Raw genomic sequence first — 15,766 nt, 5'->3', positions numbered from 1 at the left:
CAGCAATTATCCGTAATTAGTTATACAGCAGTGATTCTTAACCTGTTTCGTGAAGAGGCTGTGAGACCGCATTGCGTTTGAAATTTGGTGAGGTCACAACACGCTAGACCAGGGGGGTCAAACTCAATCACACCGGGGGCCAAAACTCAAAACTTATTTAACCCCGCTGGCGGTAAGGACAAAACTTGATTGAACGTTTCGTGACACGAGTACATGAATTGGAACAGGCAGCGAAACAACACCAAATTTTTGATGTTTTTGAAGATTTTTGACGGGGATATTGTTGATTATTTTTCTCTTACGTCATTATGTTTCATTCATCTCCTTGCAAAAGCATTAAAGAATTAACAAACAATAAAGAAAAAAGCAGCCCATATTACAAAGGTAAAAATAAGTCGATTTATTCTATCGTATGATACGGCAACTGCTGTGCTGCTGTATTGTGCGATTTGTTATAATCTTGTTTCTTGCTTGAAAAAAGTAAGTTATACTGAACAATGATCTCGTGGGCCGGAAATAGTTCAATGTATGAAATAACATTGCGGGCCAAGTTTTATTGTAAAGCGGGCCGGGAGTTTGACACGTATGCGCTGGACAGACAAAAAGCCCGCCCAAAGTCACTTCGCCTCTATAAAGACAGAAATCGTGGCGGGAAGGCGCGCACGTTTCATTAACTATATTTGTTAAGTTATTGTAAATCTAATAAGGTTCAAAAAGTTCAGTGTCAGTGTGATCGCAGATAATCCTGGTGCGTACAAACGGCCAACTTTCCTCTAGGGATTGAAAGAAAAGTATCTAAACACCAAACCTATAGAATTGTTTGAATGTTTGAATCAAAGCATGATGGTTACAAATACTAAGAAGATGGAGAATATATAAATGCATTTTGAGTCAGAAAAGAACCGTTTGAAAAAATTGTTTTTTTAGTCATAAGTATTTTAAGCTTGAGAAATATCCTGACTAAATTGCTAATATATGATAAAATCATTTACATATTTTTGAACAAAGCACAGAGCTAAATATTATAAAAATTTACTTTCCTGTTATATAACTTGACAAAGAAGATGAGCAGTAAAGGTAAATTTCAGTTCGCCATTGACCGAGGAGGAACCTTCACTGATATCTATGCAAAGTGCCCAAGTTAGTTTGAGGTTGTAGTTGATTAATATTTTAATAAATGTTTTTACACAAAAGCCAGTTTTTGGAAATGTCGTTTTATTTCAGTTTCAATATTTATGCTTTGCAAGTAAAGTTTAACAGATCTGAACCTGCTGCTTGCAAACTTGCACTGACAAATAATTTTATTTGTTTAACTTCCTGATTTTCTTAATTATGCATTCTTAGATGGGAAGACAAGAGTGATGAAGCTGTTGTCTGTCGATCCACAAAATTATCCCGATGCTCCCAGGGAGGGAATTCGAAGGATTATGGAAGAGGTTTGCGACAAAATAAACATATATAGCCTATAAAGGAAAGTTTATCATAATTTTGCAAGTGATCTTATTTAATATATGGAAAATGTTGTTGTACCTTGCAGAAATTTTTAATTGCTTATTGTTGCTTCAAGTTTAATTAATTACTGCGACGATCGTAAGTTAAAAAAATCTTTTGATATGTATAGATCGATTTTTGTTGACAAACTTCCGACTTTGCTTATTGTTTCCATTGTCCAATTACATAAATGTTTGTTATTTTGCCTAAAATTTAAGGAGTTAAACATTAAAATGAATGAACCACTCGACTCAAGTCAGATCGATTTCATCCGGATGGGAACGACGGTCGCCACAAATGCTCTCCTCGAGAGGAAAGGTGAAAGAATGGCACTTGCTGTCACTGAGGGTTTGAGAGATCTTCTTTTCATTGGAAACCAATCAAGACCAAAAATATTCGACTTCGTAAGTTGATTAACTATCGTATTTGCAGAACTTAAGTTAGTAATTATTTAATAATTAATATTCTTATTATTATTGCTGCATGTTCAGTTTTGTATTTTCATCTTAGCTTATTTTATGTTTTTTGTGGTTTTAAATATTTAATCAGAGGTGAGTTTACTACAGCACTTTACTTTGATTTAAAGGTTGTCTCCAGTACGAGTTTGTTAATGGTGTGTCACTGTCCTGCGATGACGTCATGTGGGTTTACTATTTTTTGTCTCGGCTAACGTTTACACGTTTTTGCAGCTTTGAACCTCTAGTCAAATAATTAAATTCTTCCTCATTCCTTATAAAATCCTTAGAAGAACTTCATTAATCCTCATTCTTTTCAATTTTTTGTACTTTTTTTGTCCTTAATCCTAGTTATTATGGATCCTTGTTTGCTTCAAGGAGAAGGTTTCCTCTTTTCAAACTACTGTATGTTATATCTATAACACAGTATTTTATACCTGACTTCATTGAAAAGGTGGAATCAGTAGTTATGGTAACCTCTTATCCTTAAAGGACCGCTATTGTTAACATCTTACATGTTTTAATCGTTTATCCTGCTCGTTGATTGTTTGTGAGAGTATTAGGTAGTTTTAGTATTACAGAGTATTATTGGAGATTATTATTATTAATATTATTATTAGAGAGTATTATAGTATTAGTATTATTAGTATTATTAGTATTATTAGTATTATTAGTCTTATTAGTTTTATTAGTATTATTAGTATTATTAGTATTATTAGTATTATTAGTATTATTAGTATTATTAGTATTATTAGTATTATTAGTATTATTAGTATTATTAGTATTATTAGTATTAGGTAGAGAGTATTAGTAGAGTATTATTAGTGCATTAGTAGTGTGTATTAGTAGTATTACTATTAGTAGTAGGTTTGTTGACGATAGTGTTTTTTAAGACCAACAGTTACTTTGATTTTATAGAAAATTGAAATTCCCGATGTGTTGTATGAGGAAGTGGTCGAAGTGCGAGAAAGAGTCTGTCTCCATAGAAACGATTGTCAACTTGGCCTGAATTCAGAGACTCGTGTTGGACAAACTCTGGAAAAAGTGAACGATTTTGTGAAAATATGAAAGTTGCTTTGATAATTTGTGAACTGTTTATTGAAAGGCATACTGGATGCTGTTGGTTATATCTTGCCATAGATATGTTCATACATAATTGGTTATATCTATGTTTTTAACAAAGGTTCATGTTCTTACTACACTTGATGTGGAAAAGTTGAAAATTGATCTGAAGAAAGTTCTAGAGAAGGGAATCACAAGTTTAGCCGTGGTTCTCATGCATTCATACACGTGAGTTTTTCTACGCTGTTGCTAGAATGTAATTACATAGAGCTTGGCAATGCATGTGTTTTAGTGCCTACAACTGTTTTGTTTTGTTTGACACAATGGCGTTTTATAGTTTCCTAGTCGTATCTGACGTAATTATGATATCACTATAGGACTTATTACGACTTAAGCAATAGCCATAAATCGTCACATTAAATAGCTGTGTTTGATTTGGCCATTGTCCTTGTCGGCTGATGAGTCTCTCTTTTCTGACCATGAAATTTGATTGCTCCGTTTATATCAATATGCAAATGAAATTTAACGCACACTTACTTATCGATTTGATTGCATGCAAAGAAATGAACACCACAGCAGCAAACAAAATACATATTTCTTTACAGCTTCCAGTCGCCCGATAATATAGTCGAAGTAATCACGTTTGCCTTGAATGCACTCGGTTCACTTTATAAAAATTAACTTTGCAGACTCGCAAATAACAATTGAATCCTTCCTGATTGCTTCAATAATAATTAATTATTCTTCGCGTTTCTCTTCAGTTCTCTATTTTTGTTGCTGGTTTTTCTCCTCCCTTAAAAATGGACTGCCTCGCCTATTTATATGGTTACGTAACTTCTTTGTAATGCATAAATCTTTCTTCTGTTCATTTTGTTGTTAACTTCGAAAAGCTGCACCATATTGGCCAACCCCGACCTCTCAATTCTGACGCACATGTTTTCAAATTGTTGTACCAGTTCAATCGAAGTAAGGTTTCCTCTTTGTTTTTGATCACGAGGTCTTTACATGATCATTTCCGATGCATATGTTTTCCAAACGTGGCTTATGAGTATGACGTAGCATAGAGTCATGTGGTTATGGTTCGGTTGTCACAACACCCCACATCTGGCTCATTTTCCCGCCAAACTTTTAAACTTTGATCAACAGCCACACTTAACAGACTTTTCAACTTAGGGGAATTTTTGAAACCGCATAACAGGTCCTTTTGATTTGAGTTTGTTTTATGGTTCACATAGGCCTAGTTAGGTTAATGTCGTATCAGTAAGTTAGTTGGGCAATTGAATTGTATAGTTTTTTCAGAGAATGTATAAATGCTTTCAAAGATTACATTCGTTTTCAGCGTACTTTATCAATATATTGTTTCAAAATGGCTAGAAAAATTTTCACTACTGGAGGCATTGACGAAGCTGTAAGAATTGTTCTGCTGGATGACTTGAGGGACAGACTGACAGTAAAATGAACGATTTTGCTGAAGACCAGAATGACATAGATCCTGATCTGCATGGCGATTTGGATGCATCTATTTGCATGCAAACTCTCCTGTAAATCACTGCAAATGTAGATTTTGGTACTGGAAGAGGTATTGGTAGGCTCGACCTGTAATGATCCATAGCGAAGAATATGACAGCTGATTTATCATTCATCAACAAGCACGCCGAAAATTTTTTTCTCTACACACCGTTTAATTATAAACAAACAAAGAAAAGCTGGTTGTTAGAACGCCAAATTTTAATAAATCTATAAACAAAGCAATGCAGGCTTCGATGCACGTCATTACACCAAAATTTAAATTTGTCGCTTTGCACGCACGATTTCTCATCAGACATTGCCCTACTTTCTAGTCTGGCTACTAAGAAAGATTCTGATGAAGCCCATCACCAAGTACTTCAATGGCTTGTTTACATGGTTGTTCAAAACCTAGAGGTCAAGGTGCAAGGTCAAAGTCTAGAAGTCCGCATTGGGTTTCTGGCAGCAACGACAAAATATCAGAACCTATGGGCTATTTGCTGACAGAATGGGGCCTCAAAAAAGATGCTCGTTTAATATTTTCGATTTAGAACTGTTCAAAGAATTTTTTAACCAGCATGTGTGTGAAAACTGCTTTGCAAAATAACAAACTTGAATGCCGCAACGAAAATTGCTGATTACCCAAAGAATATTAAAAGAAAGTTGAAAAAAGTGTCCACTAGGTCCTACTCTACTTGCACATGAGATGTTCAATTCTGTATGTTTTGTAAAATAATTACAATTATTAATGTGAAGGAAACCTACCTCTGTGAGTGATGCAATATGTTTGCAGTAAGTGTTGAAAAAATGCCATAAAACAAACATTTTTTTTGATTATTTGATTCTGTTTTTAGCAATATGTAGATTAGTTACTACAGTGTAGGAAGAAATAAAAATTGAGCAAGACAGTTCAACAGGACCTTGGCGGATCATGTCAAACGGAAAAATTCTAAAATTTTGACACCTTTTATGATGTCATAATTTAAGCGTGTGACTTGCAAGCTTAAATAGTTGCAAAATGAAGACAAAATCATATGCTTTCAGACAATGTATAATTTGTTTGGGTTCCTATAAAAGTAATCATAGATATTTAACGTCAAGTAAAGTGTATAAAAATTGCCTAAAATAATTCAGACTAGAGAACGTAAAGCATCAAACTATGACATCATACACACTAGTTTAAATTAACAGTTTCAGTGTAAAACTGAATTATATCATCATATATCTCTGTATGCAGCTTCACCGAACATGAAGAAGCAGTTCAAAAGATCGCCATGGAGATGGGATTCAAACAAGTCTCACTTTCGTCTGAAGTCATGCCCATGGTCAAGATTGTCCCGCGTGGCTTCACGGTATGCGTGGATGCCTATCTCACACCGTGCATTAAAGATTATATCACAGGGTTTCAGTCTGGTTTCAGCAGCAGAGACATCAACGCGCTCTTTATGCAGTCTGATGGCGGCCTCACTCCTATTGATAAGTGAGTTGTTGTTCATGAGGCTGTGAAGATTTTGTATATTTATATATTCCTGGCTGAATGGGAATTGTTTATTTTTCCTGTGCTCATTCTAAAACGTGCTTATTAGTTCATGTTAATCCAAATTAACTTTTAAACCATAGGATTCTATTAATCTAAAGTGTAACAACACCCCTTCATATTTATATAGATATGATATAAAGTATAATACAATATAAAATGAAATACTCAGGTTCAATGGAAGTAGAGCAATATTATCTGGTCCAGCAGGTGGCGTAGTGGGGTATGCTATGACGTCATTTGAAGATCAACCTGTCATTGGTTTCGACATGGGAGGTATAGTGCTGCTAGGATATCCAGTATCTTTACAAGCATTTACCTTGTATGCATACTTGCATGCCAGATATGCAAAATAGATGTTATGTTAGAAATAACAACAATTTATCAATCATTTCTGTGCTGTCATGGGTGATGTCACAATACATAGTGTGGTAAATGTCTAGACAATTTTCTATACAATTCGTTAATATCCTGAAAAATTGTTTGTTCTGAAATACACAATGATTTTGTGACACGGAAATACTTCCATTGTGATGAAAATTTTTTCCATTATTTATGTAGGAACATCAACAGATGTAAGTCGATACGACGGGGAATATGAGCACGTGTTCGAGTCTACTACAGCTGGTGTCACCATACAAGCACCACAGGTATTTTATTTTCAAATCTTAAATTAAGGCAAAACTTCAACAATGGCACAAATTTTCCTGTTAATGTCAACATCAAGACTAAGTGTATTTCAATGTGGTGATATGTACTAGTATGTGTTGTTTGGACTCAGTATGCTTCGTTTTATTTTTGTGTATATATTGTATTGACTATCTTGTTTTCTTTTGATATTTTTTTACCATGTGTATTATTAATTTTTGCAAAATAATTTGGCAGTCCAAAATTTGGAGAAAGAAGACTTGTTTCGTTTCGAGTCAACTTTACAATGTCCGTTATGTTTGCGCACAGAGCATGAGAATATATTCTGTTGTTTTATTTTATTTGATTTCTATGACAGTTGAACATTTTCATCGCAGCTTGACATAAACACAGTTGCAGCAGGGGGAGGGTCCATGCTGTTTTTCCGATCGGGGATGTTTGTAGTCGGCCCTGAATCTGCTGGGGCCCACCCAGGCCCCACATGCTACAGGAAGGGGGGTCCCCTAACTGTGACTGATGCCAATCTGTGTCTGGGGAGGTTGTTGCCAGAGTAAGTGTTGGTTCTACGACAGGTAGCAATATGGTTTGTGATGTTGTAAAGTGTTGTATAACAGCAATGGCTAATCTTTATTTGCTGTGGCAATGTACATTATAGCATTACAGCTGTTTATACTTGTGTCACACAATTTTGATTTGCAAATGTAGAATATCTTATCTTGGCAAAGGTCTGAATTTATTACTCTAATCGACTTAATGCTGCATAGTTGCTAGAAACAGCATTGCATGACATTTGTGCATGTTTTATAAAAGATATTTTCCAAAAATATTTGGCCCAGGCGAGAACCAGTGTTTGGATGTTGATGGCACCAGGAAAGCATTTGAAAAATTACGAGGTTTTTAGGAAATTCTGTATTTTTTCAATGATTCTTTGCATTTTTACAATTAACATTCTTATTTAGCTTTTAATTTTTGTATTTATTGCGTCACAGATAAAATTAATTACTTTATTTCATCCGAAACAACTGATCGTGACCTTTTGACCTTGGAGGAGGTTGCCATGGGTTTCATAAACGTAGCCAACGAGTCAATGTGTCGGCCAATCAGATCACTAACACAAGTGAGGGGTCACGACACACGTCGTCACGTCCTGTCCTGCTTTGGTGGAGCAGGTGGGCAGCACGCTTGCGCCATCGCGCGGTCACTTGGAATGACAAAAGTCTTCATTCACAAGTACGTAAAGAATTAATTCATATATAGATAATAATAACATTAACATTATAACATTATAACATTAATAACATTAACATTAACATTTATCTGATGAGAAAAAATACTCTTACTTTACAATCACAAATATAAAACAAGACAAGGCTGTGAATTATAAAAGTGTAAAAAAAAAAAAAAAAAAAAAATAAATAATTAATGTAATGATGTGTTACTGGGATAGGTATTCCCTTTGAATTTCGTACAATTTTGCAATTAATTTTTTAATTACAATTTTGTAATTGCTAGGGTTTTGAAATATTTATATTGATTTATGCAACACATATAAGAATGTGTTGTTTAGATTAAATTAATGAACAGACTGCAGGTAGGTGCTGATCAAAATAATTTTACTTGAATCAATGAATTAAACTGCTCAGTGTCAGTTAAATATATTGTGATATATTATATCTGATACATTTTATCTCACAGTGATAAGCTAAACCTGTTAATTAGTTTTACTTTGAACTTGTGCAGATACTCAGGCATACTGTCAGCTTATGGTATGGCCCTGGCTGATGTTATTCACGAAGCACAAAGACCAACCGCATCTCTCTACAACAAAGGTTACATCTTATTTAAGCAAGATTAAAATAATACACTTTTTGCAAAAGTTTTTATTCATTTAATTTATATGGATGAATTTTTTTAAATTAACGATTTACAATAGTTATATTACTTTATTTTTCAGCAATACATTACATCACAATGTATTATTTGTTTAAATCATCATCTAGTCGTTTTAGTTTGACATTGATATCTCATAATTTAAGCTCATTGTGGCAATTTAGATGATCACTACTACTTATTATTTTAAGTTGTAATTTTAAGTTATTTTACTTTATTATTTGCTAATCCATTATTACATCACAATGTTGCACTGTATTTGTTTATCTAGTAGTAATGTTGTGATCATGATTTTTTTCATTTAGTGCTGTTTGAATCGAGTGACTGCAAATAACCTAATAATTTGTTCTTTTCTGATTTCTTTTAAAAGTAAATCTCTTGAGAACAATCTCGTTGCTTTTCAATCACAGAGACCATACCAACACTAGATGTCATCATTGATGAGCTTATAGCCGAATGTGTTCAAGCATTATCTGATCAGGGTTTTTCCCCTGAAAACATCAAAACCGACGTTTATTTGAATATGAGGTATGTGAAGACTGGCTGTGCCCTCATGTGTCAGCCTTCCACGGTGAAAAACTTAGACTTCTTTGCAACAAAGTTTGGTGACTTTTTGCAGACTTTCCAAGCCAGGTGGGTGCTAAGATCAACACTGATGCAGTTTGAAGTATTTTCCACATTTAGTTGCAAAGAACCTCGTCCATGTATAAGTTGTTTTCGAATGATATTTGTAGAATGTTCACAACGAATTGTTATGCAACAGTTGCACTGTAGTTTGATTAAAACTTAGTATCCTTAACTAAAACTTAGTATATCCAATATAATTTAAAATGATATATCTAAATATAATAGTAAATAATAAATAAAAAATAAAAATAAGATAAATAAAATAATACTATTTATAATAATATATCCAATCCAATTTAAAACCTAAAACTTAGTATATCCAATAAAAATATAAATAATAAATAAATAAATAAAATAATTGAAAATGATAACCAATAAAATGTTAACCAATTAACCAACCAATAAAAATGCGTCATATATCTGTCGTTTAAATAAAACTTATTATTCCAACTTTATTTTACTTCATTAACATCAAATTCATTTATGCGTCTGCAGATATAAGAAAGAATTTGGTTTCACAATTCCAGGACGTGACATCATCGTTGATGATGTCAGGGTACGAGGTATCGGACTTTCTGGGATTGAAGATCATGCTCTAGTGGCACCAAGTGATAAACCACCACGTGTAGAAAAAGTGAACAATATTTTGATTTTGTTTGTGGTATTTTCTTTTTTCGATTAAATCAAATTTTATTTTGAACTGGGAATAATGCTAAACTGGTAAACCACCACGCGCAGGAAATGTTTCTGTTCGTTGTTTGTTTGAAACATTTTAAAACTGTTCTGTTGAAATCGATTTTCAATTTGTGTTAGAATAAATTTCAATGTAATTCAATTATATTTGGTCCAATACTATATTTAAGTCAAGTATTGTTAAAGGGGTAATATTACCAGGTTGTATAATCACGATCTTACCGGACTTAAAAGCAAATGCATGTTGTCAACTGCATGCATTGACTGTTTATTACAATAAGTGATGTCATAAAAGAGCATGTGTTGTGCAGGTGGTGTCAAGTTATTTCGATGGAGGTCATCTCGACACTAGGGTCCATCTCATGGAGGACCTGTTAAGTGGTCACGTGATTCACGGTCCAGCGATCATCATCGACAAGAACAGCACAATCTTGGTCGAACCCGACTGCAAGGCAGAGATGACTAAGAAAGGTATTACATTATGATGTCACTTTAGATTTTGATAATGATGGTGTTTTAGTTACATGATAGGTTAACAACATCATTGTAGCTTGCTGTGATTGAAAATGGCAATTTTGTGAAAATTCACGTATTCAGGTGACATCACCATCATGATAGGGAAGGGAAAGCCGAAGCATATTGGCAAGGAATTGGACGCCATCCAACTCTCTATATTTTCACACAGGTCAGTGTTATTTCGAAGATACAGTTTTTGGGAGCAAGTTTTATAAAGTTCTGACAGTTCACCCGAATGACAATAACTGAAAAATTGAATATCAAATGCACAAAATGATTAAAGGGGGTGGCTGCAATATGAGGTTGGGTTCTTTGTCGTTCCCAATTAGTTTTTATGAGTTGTGTGATAGACTGGGGTCACTGACCCCATCACTATATTATAACCTCTGACCTTTGACATCAAAGGTTCATGAGCATTGCAGAACAGATGGGTAGGATTCTACAACGGACAGCGATATCCACTAACATTAAGGTATTTGTCTGGCTTGAACTTGTCATATTTATACTTGTTTGTTATTCATACATTTCTGTTCAGTTCGGTCGTTGAAAGTCCGGTATATTCTTGTGTATATTGCAAGACTTGCTTGTGTAAATACTAAATACGTTCTTGATAACTGAGCAGGTGTAGTTCTATTATGATCATTGTGTGTCATTAGAACACTCAGTATTTTTTATGTAACATTACATGAATCGACAGGAACGACTTGACTTCTCGTGCGCTCTTTTCGGACCTGATGGTGGTCTTGTTTCCAACGCTCCTCACATCCCAGGCCACCTAGGAGCGATGCAGGATGCCGTGCAGTACCAGATGAGGGCGATAGAGATCAATGAGGGAGATTGCATTCTCTCCAATCATCCTAGCGCTGGAGGAGTTCATCTTCCTGATCTCACCGTGATTACTCCCGTGAGTATGATCATGCGATTTGCTTGGTGATGTGATAAATGTTACAGATAGATTTGATCACAAAGTTTATCATATGATGTTCAAACATTTCATGGATGTGTGGCAATGGTGTTTGTGTTAACCAACCGCTACTAAAACATTATCAGAAGATTGTAATTTTTGCTGGGGTGTGATTGTGATTTATGTGATAATGTTGTGAATGACGTGCTTTATCATATCATATGACGCTGAAAAGTTTCATGGTAGTTATTATGTGAAATGATGAATTGGTTTCTGGTTTTCTAAAAAGTCAGTTTAATGATTGTCGGTTGTCAGTTCATGTAAATAATCGTAACCATTCCGTTTCATATTACTGATCAAAAGTTTTTTTTTCACGTGAATGGTCATGAATACACTATACCCTTGTGACAATTGTTATTTTCATCATGATTTTATTTTCATGAATCATAATAATAATTTGTTTTATTAGTATTATATCATATGAAATTTCCTGAATATTTCTCACAACATTATGCAACATGGCTTCATTATTTCCAACCACACACCAGGTTTTCATCCCTGAGCACACGAAGCCGATATTTTTCGTGGCAAATCGCGGCCACCACGCCGACGTCGGTGGCATCATGCCAGGTTCAATGCCGTCAAACTCAACGTCGATAAATGACGAAGGCGCTGTCTTTAAATCGTTCAAACTGGTCAAGGATGGAATTTTCCAAGAAAATGGTGATTTTATTTTTTCGTTAATTATAAGCAAGATCTGGTTCAATATTTCAACACATCTGGTTGCAAATACATTTGGTTTTGAGCTGTTGTTCAGCTCACCAAAAAGCTATCAAAGGTGTGTTTGAAGAAAATTGCATTGGTCCATTTATGGTCCATGGTGCACTTAGTTTTGCGGCAGCTTAGGCATTTATTTAATACAAATTATAAATATCTGTTGCAAATGTTGGCAAATTTGATTTTACCTCTGACGTCACAGATGTAACGGCCGTTCTACTGTCACCAAGGAAATTCCCGGGATGCAGCGGAACCCGCAATCTCCATGACAACTTGGCCGACTTGAGGGCACAAGTTGCCGCTAACCAGAAGGTGGGTGTCTTTCTGACATCACAACTGTATCAATCACAGACATTTCAACGAGGTTTTCTGTTTAGGGGATCCACCTGGTCCAGGAGCTTATATCGAGTTACGGGTTGGAAGTGGTCCAAGCTTACATGGCACACATCCAACACCACGCCGAGGTCGCGGTCAGAAATCTGCTGCGCGAAGTCTCCATGACAACGGACGGTGTACTCAGTGCGTCGGACAAAATGGACGACGGATCAGTGATCAACCTCCGCGTGGAGATCGACTCGCAGGAGGGCAGCGCGACGTTCGATTTCGAGGGGACATCCCCTATGGTGATAAACAACTTGAACGCGCCGAGAGCGATCACCAAGTCTGCCATCATCTACTCCCTCAGGTGCATGGTGGGCTACGACATCCCCCTTAACCAGGGCTGCCTCGCCCCTATCCACCTCCAAATACCCAAGTGGTCCATACTCGACCCCGATGATGACGCGGCCGTCGTCGGTGGCAACGTGCTTACGTCACAAAGGATCGTTGACGTCATAATGAAGTTGTTTAAAGCATGTGCGGCGTCGCAGGGTTGCATGAACAACACGACCTTTGGTGATGACAGCTTTGGTTATTACGATACTGTCGCCGGCGGAGCTGGAGCGGTAAGTTCTCCGTTTTATGAATGACGTTTTGCGTGACGTAATGATGACATGGCGATTTTGCAGGGACCAACCTGGCACGGTCGCAGTGGGGTTCACACTCACATGACCAACACAAGAAGCACTGATCCGGAAATTTTTGAAAAAAGGTGGGAAAGTTATATTTTATTGTGACGTTATCAAGTTGATTATTTGGTAACAAGTTTGTTTATGGCAGATATCCGGTTCTCCTGAAGAGCTTCCGGCTTCTCCCGGGCACTGGCGGAGAGGGGCGTTATAAAGGCGGGGACGGGGTTTTGAGGGAGATTCTTTTTCGAAAGAACTTAACCCTGTCAGTGTTGAGCGAAAGGAGGGTTTTCCAACCCTATGGAGCTGATGGTAAGGGGGATTCCCCGTGTACCCACTTAGAACCAGTTTGTGATGAAATATTTGATAATCTTGAAAGATGAAAATGCGGCGATGTAGGAACCGGTGTTACGAGGATGAGAGAGATATTACGAAAGTTCTGACCATTTTGCTTCACAAACCTTAAATATGACTCATCACCAGCGCACGACCTCTGGTGGAGAATCTGCTCAAATTTCACTAAACTTGACCTTCTTATAATGCAGGTGGTGGACCCGGAAGTCGAGGTGAGAACCTGTTGTTACGTCATAAAGGACCTATCGTTAACTTGGGAGCCAAAAATTTTGTCGTCGTCAACCCAGGCGTAAGTCTTTCTATTACGTCACAAGGACAGAGATTAATTAGAGATAGTTGATTTTGTTTTGATGAAAACGACTTTCTGTTTTTGCTGTGGTCACTTCTTCCTACTTCTACCACCCAGGACATCTTTCATCTCAAATCTCCTGGTGGCGGCGGGTATGGAGCGCCTTCTAGCGATGACCAATCATCTCTTTGTAAACACCGCTAGGTAGCGACGTTATCTGCACGAGGGAGTGTTTTCGTGTTCCAATCTCAGCAATAAGCGCATTGACTTCGTGCTCTTGAACTTACGGTCGAGGGCATTTTAGCTTAAACATCGTAGTGACTGATTAATTTCAATAACTAATTTTTTATTAGCAAGTGCATTTTTGTTTCTGGAATTTGTCGAAGCGGATTTTTATTTTTGACGAACTTGACCGGATGAAAAGTTTTTCCTCATCTTTGTTTTCGTTTTTCTAAAGTTACTGAAAAGACATTTTTTGCGTCACGTACAAAGTAGTTGCACTGTAATCCCGAACTTCTGACAACTTAACATCAAATAATATCGTCTTTTGCCATAGATTTTGGCTCAGTCGCCTTCAGTGGCAGTTTTTGTGTATCAACATTTATTCCAAATCAACCTGAGGTTTCATTATGGATATTTACTATTATATTTAAGAATCTAGTTTTGCTGCGTTTTTTGTGTGTTTCAAAATGTGTCGTTTGTTTCGTCACAAATGCTGATTAAAACCCGGTTAAGGATGATTGAAGTATGGTGAATAGAAAAGCGACATCATGCGAGTACAAGATAGGTTGATATTTGCCACACGTTGGCGTATGATTGCTTTTTAAATCAAAGCTGCCCATCTCTTAACAAAGTTGAGAATTGCCTGTTAGAATTGAGCGCAAGCGAAGGTGGAACGTCTCGAGCATATTGTTAAGGTAATGTTCACGTCATAGAGCATTACGTAACAGCTATTGCCGATAGGTTTGTTTACTGAAAACATTGCTAATTACTTGTTTAACCCTTTGCACTTCATGCAACTTACTTTTTTACCATAATGCTATTTGCTGGGACTGTGCATTAAGAGAAAGCAAAATTTGCATTGTGACGTAACAGAGAAACTTTGACATGACTTCCACCCCTATGAACTTTCACCGCAAGGGGGGCCGGGGTTCGACTCAACCGATGTCGGCCGATTCCGCTCAACTCGCCACAAATGGGAAGTGGCGCGAAGGAGCAAACCACAGACCACGTCACAATACTACATTGTTCCATCTACCGATATCATCGCGGAGTACACTATCTACTCGTTCTAGATTACAGCACCACCGGGTGGGTGCTTAATCCCTGCCCTGATATCCTGTTCGTGTCCTCAAAAAAGATCGACATTTCTTTCAAATTTTATTTGTTGTCGTTGTTGGCAAGTGCATCAAAATACTTTGTGTTATTTCAAAAGTTTCTTTGTTTTAATCTGCAAGAAGGAATAAAAGCGTCCGAGTTGCCCTTCGCTTCTCAGGGTCGAGTGCAAGGTCAAGTTACATTTGAACGTCAAGAACTTTATTTTACCGTTTATGTTGAATGACCACCAGCAACAGCAAACCAAAAGAAAACCAACGCGCCCGACGTGATGACGTAAAGCGCCGCAATAAAAATAACCTGAGTTAAGCCAGCAGACAATCTATGCCAGCAGACAACCTATGCCAGCAGACAATCTATGCCAGCAGACAATCTATGCCGGCGTGATAAATCAAGCGAAGCGTTTGGTTGGCGCCTTCTTCACTTCAATTATTTTGCAAGTATTTAACCAAAGGTTTCGCCAGAACTGGTTTAATATGTGGAAACGCATCCCACTGAATCCTATTTAGGTTTCAGGCTTATTTAGGCGGACAAGAATTTTCAACAACAGCCACTGTGCGTGCTCACGAAGTGTATATGAGTAGTTCATTACGTAAATTAGCAGTGAATTAGTTTCTAGAATTATATTAGAAGTAATGTAGCAGAATGCGCCAGTCACTACTTTAATATTCTCCT

The 15,766-nt window shown here is 36.6% G+C and overlaps 1 protein-coding gene across 1 annotated transcript; it reads left to right on the top strand.

The window, feature by feature from the left end:
* Positions 1-1,005: 1,005 nt before the first annotated feature.
* Positions 1,006-14,496, top strand: LOC143453452 (5-oxoprolinase-like). The gene is made up of 25 exons (XM_076954789.1): positions 1,006-1,140; positions 1,345-1,436; positions 1,710-1,895; positions 2,865-2,990; positions 3,130-3,236; positions 5,752-5,994; positions 6,224-6,327; positions 6,613-6,701; positions 7,077-7,249; positions 7,510-7,592; positions 7,689-7,929; positions 8,440-8,528; positions 9,000-9,222; positions 9,712-9,850; positions 10,221-10,380; positions 10,507-10,594; positions 10,831-10,897; positions 11,123-11,329; positions 11,878-12,052; positions 12,309-12,418; positions 12,484-13,050; positions 13,114-13,196; positions 13,265-13,425; positions 13,659-13,756; positions 13,874-14,496. Exons 1-25 carry the CDS (start codon positions 1,065-1,067, stop codon positions 13,958-13,960), a joined length of 3,774 nt encoding a protein of 1,257 aa, XP_076810904.1. The 5' UTR covers positions 1,006-1,064; the 3' UTR covers positions 13,961-14,496.
* Positions 14,497-15,766: the final 1,270 nt, after the last annotated feature.

Source organism: Clavelina lepadiformis, chromosome 4, assembly GCF_947623445.1.
Source record: "Clavelina lepadiformis chromosome 4, kaClaLepa1.1, whole genome shotgun sequence".
Taxonomy (NCBI): domain Eukaryota; kingdom Metazoa; phylum Chordata; class Ascidiacea; order Aplousobranchia; family Clavelinidae; genus Clavelina; species Clavelina lepadiformis.
Note: the sequence above shows the minus strand (reverse complement) of the source record. Positions and strands in the feature narration are given on the sequence as shown.